The sequence below is a fragment of the Cetorhinus maximus genome, chromosome 11 (genome assembly GCF_964194155.1).
Source record: "Cetorhinus maximus chromosome 11, sCetMax3.hap1.1, whole genome shotgun sequence".
Lineage (NCBI taxonomy): Eukaryota > Metazoa > Chordata > Chondrichthyes > Lamniformes > Cetorhinidae > Cetorhinus > Cetorhinus maximus.
In genome coordinates this window covers 39,545,774-39,565,539 of record NC_135889.1, presented here as the reverse complement: position 1 = coordinate 39,565,539, position 19,766 = coordinate 39,545,774, and the positions used below count along the sequence as shown (strand labels likewise).

At 42.6% G+C, this 19,766-nt stretch overlaps 1 protein-coding gene across 1 annotated transcript in view; it reads right to left on the bottom strand.

Annotated features, from left to right (window-relative positions):
• The window catches only part of LOC144686527 (serine/threonine-protein kinase 17B-like), a 32,222-nt gene extending 12,702 nt beyond the window's left edge, over positions 1–19,520 (bottom strand). The window contains exons 1-4 of the mRNA XM_078551845.1: positions 19,160–19,520; positions 5,583–5,795; positions 4,184–4,328; positions 1,046–1,172 (exon numbers count right to left, since the gene is read on the bottom strand). Coding sequence (XP_078407971.1) covers positions 1,046–1,172; positions 4,184–4,328; positions 5,583–5,795; positions 19,160–19,290 — 616 coding nt within the window. The 5' untranslated portion in view covers positions 19,291–19,520. The remainder of the gene's footprint in view (positions 1–1,045; positions 1,173–4,183; positions 4,329–5,582; positions 5,796–19,159) is intronic.
• Positions 19,521–19,766: the final 246 nt, after the last annotated feature.

Here is a 19,766-nt window from a genome sequence, read left to right as displayed (position 1 = left end):
GAACCAGATACAGCAATGCCTCCTTCCTTGTTGGACCAGAACCTTATAGGAAAAAACTTCTCAAACACATTTTAGAAACTCTTCTCCCTCTGGACCTTCTACTCTACAACTTCAGTCCCTATTAGGATAATTCAAGTACCCCCTTATCACTACCCTATTGTTCCTACACCTCTCTAATTTCCATGCAGATTTGTTTCTCTATATCATGCCCACTAATTGGTAGCCTATAGATTACATCCAGTGATGTCATGGCACCCCTATTGTTTCTTAACTCTAACCAATAGATTCTGTCTTCATCTCCTCTAGGTCATCCTCTCTCTTCAGCATTGTAATACTCTCTTTAATCAACTCTACCACCCCTTCTTTCTTTCCTTCTCCATATGTCTCAAACACCTTATATCCAGGAAAATTTAGTAATCAGTCCTGCCCTTAATGATCCTGAAGAAAACTCCTGCTGGAAATTGCACTTGTACATGTCAGGTAAGGAAGTTGTCTTTAACAAAGGAAAACACTCCAAGGTATTTCACAGATTTATATTAGAAAAAAAAAGATGCTGAGGTTTTTAAGTAAAAGGGGATATTTGGTTCAAAGGTTGATCAAAGAGGTGTTTTTTTTTACGATGGTCTTAAGGCAGGGGTGTGGGGAGTGCAGAGAAGTACAGGGGTTTAAGTAAAGTAGGAAAAAAAGGCTCAACACTCTTTCTATCAACAAGCTGAATCACCAAAATACCTTTTGCTTCAGCAAATATTCACAAGAGGATTCTTGGGTACCAGCACTTCCAGAATAAAAAGTTTACAAAAGGTCATGTAACATGTTATGTCCATGCAGTATGAGACATCCATGCTGGCTTGTTGATAGAATAATCCAAAACTAAGTGCACTGAACTGGGAGTGTGGATTGGATAGAGCTATAAAGCTGCAGCACCAAATTGATTATTTACATTGTTTGAAGTGTGGTTCGCCACTAGGAGCATACAATTGGTACATCTCAACAAAAATACACTCAAATTCCATTAATTTTACTTTTAAAAGGACATTTATCTTACCAATGTACTCTGGTGTTCCAGTGATTTCTCTTAATTCACCAACATTGTCAACTCGTCTGGACAAGCCAAAATCAACTATCTTTATATCACCCAAAGGCGATGAGCTGGTTAATAAAATATTCTGTGGCTAAAAAGAAAACCACACAAAAATAAATGCAAGAAATTAGCAAACATATAAAATGTTAGCAAAAGTAGCTTTTGATGGAATTTATTATGGATCTGTGCCTGGTGACATCACCAACCCAATTTATAAAAAGGTTTAGCCATACTGTACAAAGTTGGTATATTCAGTAACATATTTGTAGAATCTCAGTGAAATTCCCTATACCATATATACTCGTATAAAAGTCATTTTCTATGACTAAAGTTTTATCCAAAAAGTAGGGGGTCAACTTTTACATGAGTAATAGTTTCGAAGGGTTGAAATTCATCCTCCCCCATCGTCTCGCTGTGGTAGAGTTGGCAGGTTGGAGACTGTCCCTGCCAACCCTGCCCCCAATAGTAAAGCAAAAGGAGCCAAAAAGTATTTTCATCATGTGTTCATGTGCGCAGATACAAGGAGCTTAACATCCACCTTCAATGTTGAGTTATTCTATGATTCTATCAATGAGTAGTTTTGCACCAGTGCGAGTTTGACTTCAGCAACGAGTGGGTGGTAAGTACGAAGAATTTGGATTTTATGGCGAAAAGTCGGAGGTCGACTTTTACACAAGATCAACCATTACTCGAGTATATATAGTAACAACATTTACATGATCCGAGTTTAACACTGCCAGAGACGGCCACGGTATCACTGGGCCACACAAAGCATCTCGATAATGAGTTACATAGCCCAAGACTTGTGAAGTCACCTGCCTATCCTCATTTGCACGATCTCTATGAGCTGGTTAAGCCAAAAAGAGAAATACTAAAATAAAGAATCCTAGACAAACATAAACAGAAGTGAAAAGAGAACCAATCTCAACTGTCATGTTGTCCATTTTAAAAATGAGGAACTAAAGGTTGGCTTACTGCTAATTTCCACAAAGCACTTGAAAAGAAATTTCATGCAATTTTTTTGTGTCTTTTAATTTCCTCTTTCCCACAATGCAATATTTTAGACTAGTCTTCAGAAAATGGTGCTTGAACTTGTTATTTTTCAGTACTGCTAGTAATCTTGTGCTAAACTTCAAAACTTTCAGGCTTGAACAATTTAAAATAGTTTTCGACATATGGCATTAATCTACTATATAATAACTTAAATTTCACAAGGTACTGTTACCAGTTCAAACCTCTGGGAATATTAAGGCTTAAGGTCTGGCCACTCGAAGAATGATTTAAACAAATACCAACCTCTTTTCTCCTTTCATTTCAAACCACTTTTTTAAAAATCAAGCCAAGATATAAACTTCCACAGTTCCCAATCATGGGTATTATGGATTTCAACACTTCCATGAAGGGTGATTAGAGACCAATCATTGCTCCACATAAGGAGGAAAAAAAAACATGCAGCTAACAAGTTTACAGGGCTGTGTCTTGTACACTTATTAAACTGATTGCCTGGATGTTGACTGTAAATATATTCAATGAATTAATACTGTCACTGCATTTAAACCGAACTGCATTTAAAAATATAGAGCAATATAATCTTATGATGTTGCATAAATGATAAAGAACTGCAGCAAAGAAAACTTGCAAAATTGGCTTGCTACACAACTTCAAACAATCTAGTATGGATTAGAAATGCATTCAAACTTTCTGCAATGCATGGCATAATAATCCACTCTCTTCAAGTTACCTAGAAATGGTTAATGTTTAACTTGTAGTAGTGATTTGTATCACAAAATTTTCTAATGCAGCTTAGTGAACAACCACGTTCTAAATTCTGAGTTATTCCAAAATGTCTCACCAATTATTCATCAGGACTATTATTGTGCAAAGATTGTAAATTGAACATAAACTAGTGGTTATTTCATATCAAGCATTAAACAAAACATAAATGAATAGCATGCCTTGCAAATTAGTCAACTATCAGAAGGGAGTTTATTATAGACATGGTTTCCTGTCCCAAGCCAAGTGAATTCCTACCCTGAATATGCATCATAAATCTTGACCACACCTAAACTAAATGTTTATTACAAACTGCCAATATCAGCACCATCTCAAATTTTGTAACACAACAGTTTTGCATGTTCCCAGCCAGAGCTAATTTCCTGAATTTGCTTTAATGAGGCATACAAGAGTTTACTGTGTTCTTAACAAAGCTGCATTAGTAGCATTCGTCAAGGAGGCATCAGTTGTTCCTAGCTGTTGTAAAGACGGTTAAGCTGGAATGTTATACATAATAAATGGTCTATTCTTGAAAATATTCAATGTCAATAGGTGGCAACTATTTTTAATAAATTATTTGTGCTAATAGCTAATATAAACTTTTTTGTTATTATATTGAGGCCCTCTTTCCCTTCCAATGGTTACTATGAAGGGCATGTGTGTAGAGAAAGTTGAAGTTGAAGATAGAGTTAGGGCAGTACTCATTTTGTTCATTCATCTTGTTTGCTCAGTACAAAGATGGAATGGATTTCAAATCAGATTACCAAGTCCTGATAACTTTTGTTTAGTAAGAAAAAATTTCCCCCGTTTTTCTGCCATCACAATTACTTCAATTGTTCCCAACAGTGAAGGTGGCACTATGTACCTGCTGTATACTACACACTACCAAGGTCCTTTGAGTACATAAAATACTCTATGAAGAAGTTACTGTGTTTCAATCCATTATAAAATGTATTCAAACCCACCTTCTCTCTTAAAAGTCTAAATGTAATGTGCGCATTTTAAATTTAATCAAAAATTGTTTTGTCACTTCTTAAAAATAATCATTTCAGAAATCAAAAGAAAAAAGGACGAATTCTCATTACCCAGGTCCATTAAAATATACAAAGCCTGGCCTCCAATTCCAGATAATACAACATGAGCTATTTTAACAACAGTAATATACTATTTATAATAGAAAAACAGCAAACAAAAGTTACCCATCTTAAAATCTAAAATCATTTAAAATGTTTTTGTAAAGCTTTTATTTCAAACCAGTTTGTCAATGCCTCGCTCATAAGGCACTTCTCCAAAACAATATCTTGCACCAAAATCAAAACTAAAAGTTACCTTTAAATCTAGATGTACAATATTGTTTTGGTGTAGAAAAACTACTCCTTCAAGAGTCTGTCGAAGAAGTCTGATCACATCCTTTTCTGAGGGAGCTTCATCTCGGTCAGCTACACAAAGATTAAAGACTTCTCCTCCAGCTGCACTGGAAAAGAAAGTTTAAGTATGAAAAACTAAATCAATTCTAATTCTCATTTCCCCCTGGCCTTCTCTGCTAATTATTTTAAATCTATATCCTCTGGTGACGAATCCTCCTGATAGCAGAAACCTGATAATAGAAACAGTTTCTCCTTATTTATTTCATCAAAACCCTCAATTTTGATCTCCTCTATTAAATCCCTCCTTGACATTCTCTAGTTTCAAAGAAAACAATCCCAGCTTCTCTGGTCTCTCTACATAACTCAAGCTCCTCATCCTTGGTACTATTCTGCTACATCTACTCTGCATCTTCACTAAGCCTTCACTTCCTTTCTTAAGTGTGGTGCCCAGAAATGGGCACAGTCTCCAGCTGAGGTCTAATCAGCCACTTATAAAGGTTTAGCATAACTTCCTTGCTTTTGCATATGCCTATATTTACAAAGCCAAGGATTCTATGCCCTTTCTTAAACAACTTGTCCTGACACCTTCAAAACAATTGTGTAAGTAAACCTCAGGATCTCTGTTCCTCCATGCACTTTAATATTGCATAATTTTGTCTTTATCGTCTCTCCCTCATTATTCCTTCTCTCTGTATTAAGTTCTTCATTCTCTCTGTATTAAGTTTAATCTGTCATGTGTATGTTCATTTCAGAAGTCTGGTACTATTCCCCTCACTGTACTTCATTTTCAAGCTTTGTCATCTACAAACTTTGAAATTATGCACCCTATATTCAAATCCAGGACATTAATATACATATCAAAAGGAGTAGTCTGAATACCAATCGCTGTTAGACATGACTGCACACCTCCATCCAGTCTCAAAAACAAATCACCTCTACTTTCTTCTCACAGCAATTTTGTATCCATGTTTCCAGTGTCACTTTACTCCTATGGGCTTAAATTTTGCTAACATGTCTAATATGTGGTACTTTATCAAACACCTTTTCAAAATCAACATACATGACCAGCCTGAGTGAAACTGTATCCCAGAAAGCAGTCAACATTTTTGAGATGAGGGGAGAAATTGACAAAAAAATTACTATGCTAGGAAATGAATGACTTAGAAAAAAAGTGTCATTTTAAAAAAAGAGGAAGAAGATAGGAAAGAGAATAGTGGAACAAAGAACAATTAATGTTTAAATATAATGGTTTATTTTATGTACGTCATTAATATTCCAGTGGCAAAGTTAATCTTAACAACTATACAGCTGTGTTAGCTCTAATATTGTACTGTGTTTCAGCAGAGGAACAGAATACTTACTATTCTAATATGAGGATAATTTCATTTGTTGTTTCATACACCTCGTACAGGTCTACCACACGTGGATTTAATTTTGCCATTTCAAGTACAGCAATTTCATGTATGATATCAGCTTTACAATCCAGACCTCGACGCCTTTTCTTCAGAAACTTAGCTGCATATTCTTTCCCGGTAGCTTTTTCTATACATTTTTTAACGACAGCAAATTTGCCTCTGCAACAGGGTAAAAGGATTAACACAATAGAATGAACTGTAAACATGCAATTTATCTTAGACGTTGAGCTTTCAATTTCCTATTTATAAATCAGTGCACTTTTGTGAAGTTTCATCTGCAACAGATACACCCAGTAAATATCAAACTTGCTTTAGACATGTGGGCAGCCCTGGGAACAAAAGCAAAACTATTAAATTATGAACCACAGGAGAGATTCCATGGAAATACAAAAGCATGAAAGACTGTATATGCAAACCTGCAGCAGTGCATCAACAAGCTGCAGCATAATGTGGTAGAAAGAGGACTATCAAATAGACTTCTTGATCTCAGCCAGGCTGTCAGATGAAGCTACTTATCAATTTCAAAATTCTTCTTAGGAATGAGAGACATTAAGATTTTAGTCCTTCACTTCCATTACTCTTGCCTCATCTTAAAAACAAAAATTAAGAGATGGTGCTGCAATAACAAGGGGAATCAAAATTAAACATTAAAGCTATCTCCTTACCTCTCATGCCATTGCAAAATATTCCACTTTTATATACCTTGAAATTTTAAAACTGTGCTATATTTATTACTAATGAAGATCAAGAGCTCTTAACTGAGCTAAAAAGGTAAAAAATACTTGTTTCAGGATTATCCTAACTAAATTCAAAAGAGTTGAAAATTTGAAATGATTTGGGCAATATTACATATTGATGCAAAGAGACACATGTTGCTAGAGCTTTTCATCTTGTACTCATCAGGACAAAAGCAAGAATGCCAAATTTCAGACAATTGCAACAACTACAGGAGAAAAGGGTGCTGATCGGTTGGCAAGTCAACTTTGATTGGCTGAGGCATTGCTATGGAGAAAACGATGGAGAACTATAGACTCCCCATGTTTCTAAGTAGTTCAAAAAAGGCACATGGCTTGAACATATTTTTTTTTTTGCAGTGAACAGATCCCTGCGTATGAATGAATGTCACTTCTTACGAGCCACATTATGAGCTTAACTGATTATCTTAAATTGGTTGCTAGTGCAGCTATTAGCACACTCAGGATTGTTCAACATGTGCTACTCAATCGTGGAATCACATTTCATAGTAGACATTTTGTTTTGGGTTTTGCAAGCGCGGGCAAGAAAGGCTGTCAATAGCAACATCCTTACCCGAATTAAATTGCTCAGCATCGAGGGCTAATCACTCAAAACTGGCTCCACTGGGTGTGCATGTAGTTTGTATGCATGACACCAGACTTCAGAACCCATTAAACCAGAGTGGAAGCAAGTCATCCTTGATCCGAGGGTCTGCCTAAGGAGGTAACTTTGTACTCAGTAAGGCTATTTCTATATAATGGGTGCGGTCAATATTCAAAAAGTAATAACCAAGTGCCCCAGAAAGGTTTTCTTTAGTCAGTAAAAGATCCAGATCTTGTGAACACTATGATCATTATAATTCTGAGACCCACTGCCTTTTCTCTTACCTATAGGTTAATACGAAACATTCAGATGGTTCCCAGAGATCACGTATTAAACCTGATTATGTTCCTGATAAAGAGTTGAAGGATTGCTTCTTGAACCAGTACTTATTCTTTTTATATTAGGGCAGAATGCCAAAAGCTTTGTCAAAGAAGTTTCAAGCAGCATCTTAAAAAAGGAGAAAAAAGACACAAAGAAATTTAGGGAAGGAATCCCAGAGCATACAGCCTCAGTAGCTGAAAGAAGTCGCCAATGGAAGAGCAATTAGAATCAGGGGCCAGAATTGGAAAAGTGCAGGTATCTCAAGAGATTTGTATTAATGCATTCTTGGTGTCATATTTGACCCCAAGAAGGGTTTCCAACAACATATGCATGCCATCGCTAAGGCTGCCTATGTATGAATGGAGAGGGTTAGAAGGGGGAAGGGGCAAAGCCAGGGAGGGGCTTGAAACCAAGTTGAGAATTTTTAAAAAGTAAGGCACTATTGGAGCCAAAGCAAGTTAGTGAGTGGTAAACGTGACAGGACTTGATGCAAGTTTGGACATGTGTAGAGTTTGAGGACCTCCAGTCTACAGACAGTGGAAAATGGGAGGCCGGCTATGTTGGAATTACAAAATCCAGGAGTAACAAAGGCATGCATGAGGTTTTCAGCAGCAAATGAGCCGAGTTAGGGGTGGAATCAGGTGATGCTATGCAGGTGAAAATAGGCAGCCTTAGCGATGGCATGCATATGTAGTTGGAAACCCATCTCAGGGTCAAATACGACACCAAGGTTGCAAACAATCTGATTCAGCATCAGACAGTTGTCAAGGTAGGAGACAGAGACAGTGGTTAAAGAATGGAGTTTTTGACAGGGACTGAAGACAATGACTACAGCCTTCCCAAAATTTAACTGGAGGAAATTTCTGCTCTTCCAGAATTGCATGTCATACAATATAGTGACAGTGGAAGGCTAAGAGAGGTGATGGTGTATATAGATGAGAAACAGGAGGGGGCCAAGGATAGATCCTTGGGGGACAGTTGCAATGGTGCTGCAGCTGGAAGAGAAGTATTGCAGGTGGCAATTCTCTGGCAATGACTAGAATGGAACCAGGCGAGTGTAGTTCCTCCTGGCTGGACAGTGGAGGCGTTGGGGAAAGATGATGAGGTCAACAGTATCAAAGGCTTCAGAAAGTCAAGAAGGGCAAGAGGGATAGTTTACCACTGTCATTCACATAGAATGTCATTTATGACTTTAATAAGAACCATATCAGTACTGTGGGGCAGAGTGGAAACCTGATTGGAGGGATACAGAGTGCGCTCTGGAAAAGATGGGTATGGAATTTGAAGGCGATACCATGTTCAAGGATGAGAGGAAAGGAATGCTGGAAATGCCACAGTAGTTTGGAAGAACAGAAGGATCAGGAGGTTTTTTGTTAAGGAGAGAGAACAGTTAACAATATCAGAAAACATGTGGGTCATAAGGGATGTTGGATCATCAGCAGTTGAATGGAAATAGGGTAGAGGGAGCAAGAGGTGGGCTGAGTGACAAGATGAGCTTAGAAAGAGCACAAAGGGACATAGAAGAGAAACTAGAAAAAGATGAGTGGGGTGGGCAAGGGTGGGGAACCTTAAGAGGAAATTTGGCTCAGTTGGATCAGGGATGGCGGGGCAGAGTGGCAGAAGCAGATGAACAGATGGTTGCAGCCTTAGTCACAAAGCATTCTACACACTCCACACACTTCTTGTCGGAGATAGCAGAGAGGAGTTTAAGATGACGGTTTGTGCTAGAAAAAAGCTAGCAGTTATCTTAGTATTCCAAGATAATCGTTGACTAGTGAGCAGTTTTGGCAGACGAGAAAAGGACCTGATAGTGCTTCATGTGATCTAGTCACATCTGGTTGTATATGGCTAAACTAGGTGCCCATCACATAGTTTCAAGTCTGCATCCTTGAAACTGAGCAATCGAAGAGAAGGGCTGGACCAAGGTAAGAGGGAGTAAAAGTTCTAATGGGGGTCAGGGTAAAGATGGGGTTGGGAGTGTGAAATGTTATGGTGTAGAGAATCAAAGGCTAGACAATACTTTAGCTCAATACCGTATATTTGTGGGCAGCGCTGGCTAGGCCAGCATTTATTGCCCACCTCTAATTGCCCTTGTTCAGAGGGCATTTAAGAGTCAACCACATTGCCGTGGGCCTGGAGCCACACATAGGCCAGACTAAGCAAAGACGGCAGATTTTCTTCTCTAAAGGACATTAGTGAACCAGAAGGTTTTTTTTTACAACAATCGACAATGGTTTCATGGTCATCATTAGACTTTTAATTCCAGATTTTCATGGAATTCAAATTCCTCCATCTGCTGTGACAAGATCACTATGCCATCACCTCCCTCTATTGTAGTAGTGTAGCGTACTGAGTGGATAACAGAAACAATATTAATATCTGGGTTCTTTAACTGCAACTCTTGAAGCCAAACTCACTCATTTTAAGGGAAATTCAGCCAAGATTTCTTTTTTTATTAATTCGCAGGTTGTGGGCTTCCCTGGCTGGGCCAGCATTTATTGCCCATCCCTAATTGTCCTTGAGAAAAAGTGGTGGTGAGCTGCCTTCGAGAACCGCTGCAGTCCATGTGGTGTAGGTACACCCACAGTGATGTTATGAAAGGAGTTCCAGGATTTTGACCCAGCAACAGCGAAGGAACAACGATATACTTCCAAATCAGGATGGTGAGTGACTTGGAGGGGAACTTCCAGGTGGTGGTGTTCCCATCTATCTGCTGCCCTTGTCCTTCTAGATGGTAGTGGTCGTGGGTTTGGAACGTAGAGTTTGGAGGGAGTGAATGTTTGCGGATGTGGTGCCAACAAGCGGGCTGCTTTGTCCTAGACGGTGTCAAGCTTCTTCAGTGTTATAGGAGCTGCATTCATCCAGGCAAGGGGGAGCATTCCATTACACTTCTGACTTGTGCTTTGTAGATGGTGGACAGGCTTTGGGGAGTCAGGAGAGGAGTTACTCTTTGCACGATTCCTAGCCTCTGACCTGCTCTTGTAGCCACAGTATTTATATGGCTAGTCCAGTTCAGTTTCTGGTCAATGGTAACCCCCAGGATGTTGATAGTGGGGGAATTCAGTGATGGTAATGCCATTGAACATCAAGGGGCGACGGTTGGATTCTCTCTTGTTGGAGATGGTCATTGCCTGACACTTGTGTGGCATAAATGTTACTTTCCACTTATTAGCCCAAGCCTGGATATTGTCCAGGTCTTGTTGCATTTGGACATGGACTGCTTCAGTATCTGAGTCATCGCGAATGGTGTTGAACATTGTTCAATCATCAGCAAACATCCCCACTTCTGACCTTATGATGGAAGGAAAGTCATTGATGAAGCAGCTGAAGATGATAGGTCTAGGACACTGATTATATATAATCAATCATTCAGGGATATGGGCATCGCTGACTAGACCAGCATTTAATGCCCATTCCTAATTGCCCTTGTTCAGAGAGCATTTACGAGCTCGAGTCACAAGTAAGAACGGCAGATTTCCTTCCCTAAAGGACATTAGTGAACCAGATGGGTTTTTACAACAATCAGCAATGGTTTTGTGCTTCCTACTGAATTCAAATTTCATCATCTGCTGTGGCGGGATTCAAACCCGGGACTCTGGAGTACCAGTCCAATGACAATGTCACTATGCCACCACCTCCCCTCCATTACCCTGACGAACTCCTGCAGTGATGTCCTGGAGCTGAGATGACTGACCTCCAACAACCACAACCATCTTATTTTTCACTAAATATGACCACAACCAGTGGAAAGTTTTCCACGATTCCCATTGACTCCAGTTTCGCTAGGGCTCCTCGATGCTACACTCGGTCAAATGCTGCCTTGATGTCAAGGGCAGTCACTCTCATCTCGGGAGTTCAGCTCTTTTGTCCATGTTTGAACCAAGGCTGTAATGAGGTCAGGAGTTGAATGGCCTTGATGGAACCCAAAGTGGGCATCAGTGAGCAGATTATTGCTAAGTAAGTGCCACTTGATAGCACTGTTGGTGACCCCTTCCATTATTTCACAGATACCAAGAGTAGACTGAGGGGACAGTAATTGGCTGGGTTAGATTTGTCCTGCTTTTTGTGGACAGGGCATACCTGGGCAATTTTCCATTTTGCTGGGTAGATGCCAGTATTGCAGCTGTACTGGAACAGCTTGGCTAGGAGCACGACAAGTTCTGGAGCACAAGTCTTCAGTACTATTGTGGAATATTGTCAGGGCCCATAGCCTTCGCGGTATCCAGTGCCTTCAGCCATTTCTTGATACCACATGGAGTAAATTGAATTGGCTGAAGACTGGCATCCGTGATGCTGGGGACCTCCGGAGGTGGCAGAGATGGATCATGCACTCGACTCTTCTGGCTGAAGACTGTAGCAAATGCTTCAGCCTGATCTTTTGCATTGATGTTCTGGGCTCCTCCATCATTGAGGATGAGGATATTTGTGGAGTCTCCTCCTCCAATGAGTTCTTTAATTGTCCACCAACATTCACGACTGGATGTGGCAGGACTGCAGAGCTTAGATCTGATCCGTTGGTTGTGGGATCACTTAGATCTGTCTATCACTTGCTGCTTATGCAGTTTGGCATGCAAGTAGTCCTGTGTCATAGCTTCACCACGTTGACACCTCATTTTTAGGTATGCCTGGTGCTGCTCCTGGCATTCCCTCCTGCACTCTTCATTGAACCAGGGTTAATCCCCTGGCTTTATGGTAATGGTAGAGTGGGGGATATGCCAGGCTATGAGGTTACAGATTGTGTTCGAGTACGATTCTGCTGCTGATGGCCCACAGAGCCTCATGGATGCCCAGTCTTGAGTTGCTAGATCTGTTCCAAATCTATCCCATTTAGCACGGTGATATTGCCACAGAACACGATGGAGGGTATCCCCAATGTGAAGATGGGGTCTCGTCCCCACATAAACTGTGCGGTGGTCATTCCTACCAATACTGTCGTGGACAGATGCATCTGCGGCAGGCAAGTTGGCGAGGATGAGGTCAAGTATGTTTTTCCCTCTTGTTGGTCCCGTTACCACCTGCCGCGGGCCCAATCTAGCAGCTATGTACTTTAGGACTCAGCCAACTCGGTCAGTAGTCGTGCTACTGAGCCACTCTTGGTGCTGGACATTGACGTACATTCTGCGCCCTTGCCACCCTCAGTGCTTCCTCCAAGTGGTGTTCAACATGGAGGAGCACTAATTCATCAGCAGAGGGAGGGCGGTACGTGGTAATCAGCAGGAGGTTTCCTTGCCCATATTTGACCTGATGCCATGAGACTTCATGACGTCTGGAGTTGATGTTGAGGACTCCCAGGCAACTCCCTCCCAACCATATACCACTGTGCCGCCACCTCTGCTGGGTCTGTCCTGCTGGTGGGACAGGACATAACCAGGGATGGTGATGGTGGTGGTGGTGTCTAGGACACTTTTAAAATATGATTCTGTGAGGATGACTATGTCAAGCTATTGCTTGGCTAGTCTAAGAGACAGCTCTACCAATTTTGGCACTCGCCCCCAGAAGTACGTAAGGAGGACTTTGCAGGGTCGACAGGGCTGAATTTGCCGTTGTTGCTGCCGATGCCTAGGTTGATGCCAGATGGTCTGTCCAGTTTCATTCCTTTTTTGTGACTTTGTAGCGGTTTGATACAGCCGAGTGGCCTGCTGGGCCATTTCAGAGGGCATTCAAGAGTCAACTGCACTTCTGGGTAAGGACGACAGATTTCCTTCCCTAAAGGACGTTAATGAACCAGATGGGTTTTTACAACAATCGACAATGGTTTCATGGTCACCATTCGCCTTTTAATTCCACATTTTTATTGAAAACAAATTCCACCATCTGCCTCAGCGGGATTCAAACTCAGGTCCTCAGAGTATTACCCTGGGTCTCTGGATTGTTGGTCCAGCGACAATACCATCACCTCCCCAAAGCAAGATGCACCAGCAAAACTTAGAAAATGAAAAGCTTGCAAAAAATATGCTTTTTAAAAAATTCCAAGATACACAGAACTTATGCATAACAAAAAAAATAGAGATACAAGGCCCAAAGGAGTTAAGGATTAGGGTAAACTGGCAGAGACCCACAAAACATGTGGCAAATTTTGTTTTTTTATTTGCTCGTGGGACGTGGGCGTCGCTGGCCAGCATTTATTACCCATCCCCAATTACCCTTGTTCAGTGGGCATTTTTAAAGAGTCAACCACATTGCTGTGGGTCCGGAGTCACATGTAGGTCAGACCAGGTAAGGATGGCAGATTTCCTTCCCTAAAAGGACATTAGTGAACCAGATGGGTTTTTACAACAGTCGACAATGGTTTCATTAGGCTTTTAATACGAGCTATTTATTAAATTCAAATTCCAGCATCTGCCATGGCGGAATTCAAAGCCTGGTCCCAGAGCATTAACCTGGGTCTCTGGATTACCAGTCCAGTGACAATACTATTACGCCACCACCTCCCTCTTATTGCAACAGCCCTTCTTTAAATCTTCCATTCCATTCTGTTTATCCCTCTCACCTACCACACACAGTGCTGCACATCTATCACCCTGTCCCCATAACCCTCCACTGGTTTTCTACCACAGCAAATTAATTTGAGCTGTAACTTCTGAGCTCCAGGGCTGTGTATCTGGGGTTACCCCAAAGATGTGCTGGATAAAGATAAGAATCGCATGGCAATTGCCCAGGAAGTTCAAATTTCCTTTGGGCAACTGCCCTGCACTGGGAACCATCTGGAAATGCGTTTTAAATCTCAAACTTCAGATGGTTCCAACTGTCATAGTTAGCCAGAAAAAGTGAGAATTAAAACCACTTCTAGCTTCTGGATAGCTATAGCACCGAGCCCGAAATTGTCCCTACGGGACTGCCCCCCTCCCCAAGGAACTCGCAGCACTCTCTCTCCAAACCAACCACCCCCCGCTAAACGGGATTCCCCGAATCTTACCACAGGATACCCCCCACTAACCTCCCTTCAACGCAGGCCCAACCTGAATCTCCACATCCCACCACTGGACTAAAACAACCCTCGCCCCACCCAGGTCCCCCCACCCACACCCCCCAACCCCACCCAGGCCTAGCCCAACACATCCCCCCCCCGCCACCCCAACACTCCTCTACCACACCAAAGCCCGACCTGGCCTGACCTATAAGCATCCCCCCCCACCCCAAACCCAGGTCACCCTGCCCGGCACCCACCCCCCCAACCCCGGAACAGCCCAACTCGTACCGCCCGCCACCACAAACCGCCCCCCACAACCACCAAGCACCAACCCACCTCTACCGCAACCCCAGAATGGCCTGGCCCACAGCCCCCCATCCCCAGACCAGGCCCGACCTCCCCCACTTCAGCCTGATCCCCCACCGCAACTACAGAAGGGAACAGACCAAGGTCCAGCACGACCCCCGCCCCCCCAACACACCGCCCACCCAGATCCTCTTCACAAATTCCTTCATTATGTCAATCTCTTCTCCTTGCAAGGTACTCTCAGGCATAAATACAAGTACTTCCCCTCACCAAGAATTCTGCAGCCATTATTTCAAGCCCTGCATTACAGCAACAGCAGTTACTTTTAAAAAAAAACTTACCAATCTCTATTTGTAGTGATGCAGTTTCCAAACAGAATGAAGTCACAGCAGCTGCCATGATTCCATCCAAAATACAAAAGCTTGATAACCACATATGTCCACTTCCTAGTACACTAGCCCTCAAATGTTAAAAACTGTATGGCTCAAGTTCTCACATTTAAAGTTCACTATTTCAAACTTACACAATGCCAATTTAATTTTTTCCATTTATACCCAAAGCAGACATAGATTTGTAAAAATGTAAAATTATTGCAGCTAATGCCTCAATAGCAAGAAATCCAACATCCCTATTTAAGAACATAAGAAATGGAGCTGGAGTAGGCCATTTAGCCCTTCAAGCCTGCTCTGCCATTCAACAAGATCATGGCTGATCATCTACCTCATCTTCACCTTCCCACACTATCCCCATAATCCTTATTTCCCTTCGTAGCCAAAATTCTATCGACCCCTTTCTTGTACATACTCAACGACTGATGACATTCACAACCTTCTTGTCCCTCTAAAGCATATCCACGTACTACTTTCTTTGGACTTGATTTGCATGCAGTAATGAAGCTCCCATCTAATTCAGGTAGACTCTAGGTACACCAGCAGAAGACTCCAGGAAATAAGGTCACAGGCTGGATCTGAGTAGGAAAATGCTGGTATGTGCAGCACATCTTTGTTGAGGCCCCTACCAGTCTGCTTCTGCTTCGTAGATGAAGTTAAAATTGGCTCATTATTTAAACTTGAGAAACAATGATGAAAGATGAAAGCTACACCAAGGCTTTGCACTCAGTCGTGCATGCAAGGGCACCCGTTTTCTAGTGCACTCTTTAAACCAGCAGGTTTATTTCTGAAACAAAAACAGAATTACCTGGGAAAACTCAGCAGGTCTGGCAGCATCGGTGGAGAAGAAAAGAGTTGACGTTTCGGGTCCACACGACCCTTCAACAGAACTGAAGTATAGTTAGGAGAGGGGTGAAATTTCTGTTTCTGGCTGCTCATGGATTGTGTGGTTGTATTTTCAAAGATTGAAAGTGCTGGTCCCATTTAGTTTCACATTTAAGTAGAAAAAAAATCAAATAAACATGTTTAATTCAGAATCTATATACAGAAAAATACTTGCATTGTGTTACAGTGGATCCATGGAATTTTTATAACAAATGAAGGGGGCTTCAGAAGCAAAAAGGTTGAGAACCCCTGACCTAGGAAACACAACAACCAATTTGTACACAGCAAGCTCCCACAGACAGTAACGTGATAATGGCCATATAATCTGTTTGCTCGAAAGATAAACAGTGGCCAGGACACCAGGAATAAGTCCTCTGTTCTTCTTTCATAGGAGTGGCATAGGATTCTGTGTGCCTGAGAGGACAGATGTCTCGTCTGATAGACTGCACAGCACTCCCTCTATTTCACTGGGGTGTCAGCCTAGATTCAAAGTCTCTCAAATGGCACTTGAACCCACAACTCAGAAGTGAAAATCTCATTTACAAACCGACCCACAGACAATATTGAGGGTACCTGACCTTGGAACCTTTATTCTGCAAGGAAAGCAGGTAAATAAACTATCCAAGTTTTGAAGGTTTCACTCTACACTGCTGCTCCATGTCATTATCTATGGTGTCCCTTAAGGATCATTCCTTGGCCTCCTCCTATTTCACATCTATATGCTGCCCCCCAGTGACTTTATGCGAAATCAGAGTGTTAGTTTTTACATGTATGCTGATGAGAACCAGCTCTGCCTCACCACTACTGTTGCAAAATGATCAGATTGTTTATCTGACATCTAGTACTGGATCAGCAGAAATGTCTTCCAATTTAATATTGAGAAGGCTGAAACCATTATCTTCGGGCCTTGCGCCAAACTCCGTTCCACAGCTACAGATTCCATTCCTCTTCCTGGCACCTGTCTCATACTAAGCCAGTCTGTTCGCAATCTTGGTGGCATACTTGACTCTGAGGTGAGCTTCTCTATTTGTTTCGTCACTAAAACCACCTATTTCCACCTCTGTAACATTGTCCAGTTTCGCCCTGTCTCAACTGAGCTGAGACTGAAAGAAAAACAGAAAATGCTGGAAAAACCCAGCAAGTCTGACAGCATCAGTGAACAGAGAAACAGAGTTGACGTTTTCGAGTCCATGTGACCTTTCTTCAGAGCAACAGAGAAGTAGAAATGTGATTAAATTTATACTGTTTAAGGTGGGTGGAGCAAGTTAAATAGGATAGAAGGCCAGTGATAGGTGGGGTCAAAGGAGAGATTGACAAAGATGTCATGAACAAAAGGGCAAAGGGAGTGTTAATGGTAGTGGTAAGGGCTTAAAAAAAAGTACTGATAGCAGTATAAAGGTAAGAAAGCACAATGTGATAATAGCAGAACAGGGGTAAGTACTCTGAAAAGAACAAGTAACAGATGGCCCTAGTGGGGGCGGCGGTGGAGAAAAAAAGGACCGAAAATGGGTTAAAAAGGAGGGATTTTAAAAAAGGGATAAAACAATGAATAAAAATAAGTGGATAAAAAAATGAATTTTGAAAAAAAGGGATAAAAAAGGTGAAGATGGAGGAGAGAGTTCATGGTCTGAAGTTGAACTCAATGTTAAGTCTAGAAGGCTCTAAAGTGCCTAATCGGAAGATGAGATGCTGTTCCTCCAGTTTGCGTTGGGCTTCACTGGAACACTGCAGCAGGCCAAGGATGGACATGAGAGCAGGATGGTGTGTTGAAATGGCAAGCAAGAGGAAGGTCTGGGTCATGCTTGCAGACAGACCGAAGGTGTTCTGCAAAGCGGTCAGCCAGTCTGTATTTGGTCTCTCCAATATAGAGACCACCGCATTGGGAGCAGCGAATGCAGTAGACCAAATTGAAGGAGGTGCAAATGAAGTGCTGCTTCACCTAGAAGAATGCTTGGGCCCTTGGATGGTGAGGAGGAAGGAGGTAAAGGGGCAACTGTTGCACCTTCTGCGGTTGCATAGGAAGGTGCCGTGGGAAGGGGATGAGGTGTTGGGGGTGATGGAGGAGTGGGCCAGCGTGTCCAGAAAGGAATGGTCCCTACGGAATGCTGACAGGGTGGGGGGGGGGGTGAGGGGAAAATGTGTTTGGTGGTGGCATCATGTTGGAGTTGACGCAAGTGGCAGAGGATGATCCTCTGAATGCAGAGGCTGGTGGGGTGAAAAGTGAGGGCAAGGGTGGGACCCTATAATGGTTCTGGGAGGGAAAGAAAAGTGTGAGGGCAGAGGCATAGGAGATGGGTTGGACACGGTTGAAGGCCCTGTCAACCTCAGTGGGTGGGAAACCTCGGTTAAGGAAGGAAGACAGACATGTCAAAAGTGCTGTTTCGGAGTGCGGCATCATCGGAACAGATGCAAAGGAGGTGAAGGAACTGAGGGAATGGGATGGAGTCCTTACAGGAAGCAGGGTGTGAGGAGCTGTAGTTCAGGCAGCTGTGGGAGTCAGTGGGTTTGTAATGAATATTGATGGACAGTCTATCACCAGAAATGGAGACAGAGAGGTCAAGGAAGTGAAGGGAAGTGTCGGAGATGGGCCATTCATGCCTTCATTATCTCTAGTCTTGCTATTCCACAGCACTTCTGGATGGTCTCCCACATTCTACTCTCCATAAACTTGAAGTTACCCAAAACTCTGCTGACCTGTTTTAACTTTCACTAAGTTCCATTCCATCACCTCTGTGCTCGCTGACCTACAGTGGCTCCCAGTCAGGCAACCTCTTGGTTTTAAATTTCTCGTCCTGTTTCAAAATGCCTCAATGGCCTCTCCCCTTCCTATCTCTAAGATCTCTTCCAGTCCCACAACCCTCTAAGAAATCTGCAATCATCCAATTCCAGCTTCTTGGGCAACCCCACTTTTAATCGCTTCAATATTAGTGGCTACTCCTTCAGTTGGCTAGGCTCCAAACTCTGGAATACCCCACGCCCCCCAACGCTTTCCACCTAGGTTTTCTTCTTTAAGACACTCCCTAAAACCACCTCATGACTATCCGACCTAATAACTTCTGTGGATCAGTGTCATATTTTGTTTTAAAAAGTGTTCCTATAAATCGGCTTGGGACGTTTTGAAGTGTTAAAGGCGCTACATAAGTACATAATTCAGTGAACATAACTGCCAAAATGTAGGGATCCAAGGCAACTGTTGTAGACTAAAAAAAGTTACAAAGTTGTAGGAAAGTCGGATGACACACACAGCCCCCTCCCTATAAACTTCAACCCAAAGTTCAATCCTATCCCATTAACAGCACAAGTGACCAAATTGCACAAGTATCGCAAACTAATGAGTTTATTTATGTGCGTGTGCTTTTAAGTGTTGTGCTCACCTGCCCAGTTCCTTCGGTGTCACCGTGTAGTTACTGTAGAAGGAGTCCGTCATGAAAGCGGTCTGGACGTGAGCGAGTAAGACGGGCCGCTTGTCCCTGTCCGCCATCCTCCTACAACGGCTCTCACACATTCTTGCTCCTCCTCCCACACCTTGTCTAAACTCTAAATTTCCACCACCGCACAACCGGCTTCTTCAACACGAAATGAAGACACGTAAGAGTGCGACACCCGCCACTACCTTCAGACCGCCCCTTCACCTTCACGGATTTATAAATGATTACGCTTCTTCCTCAGATGGACAGCGCAACCGTTAACTCGTTCAGATGGGACAATTTCCTTCTTTCGTCCAACAGGCTCCCGTGCTGCTGGCAGGCGCCCACTGATTGGAGGAAGGGCGCGAAGGGGCGCGCTCCTCCTGAAGAGGCTGTGCGTGCGTGCGTGCGTGCGCGCGCGCGCTCTCCTCCTGAGGCAGACGGGTTGCGTGCGCGCTCTCCCCCTGGAGCAAGGCCATCAACCGCCGCGCGCGCGCGCGTTATCGCCCGATCTTTTTAAAATTTCCCAACGCGTCAGGTCAGGAAACCAATGGACAGAAGGGGAACGTCACTG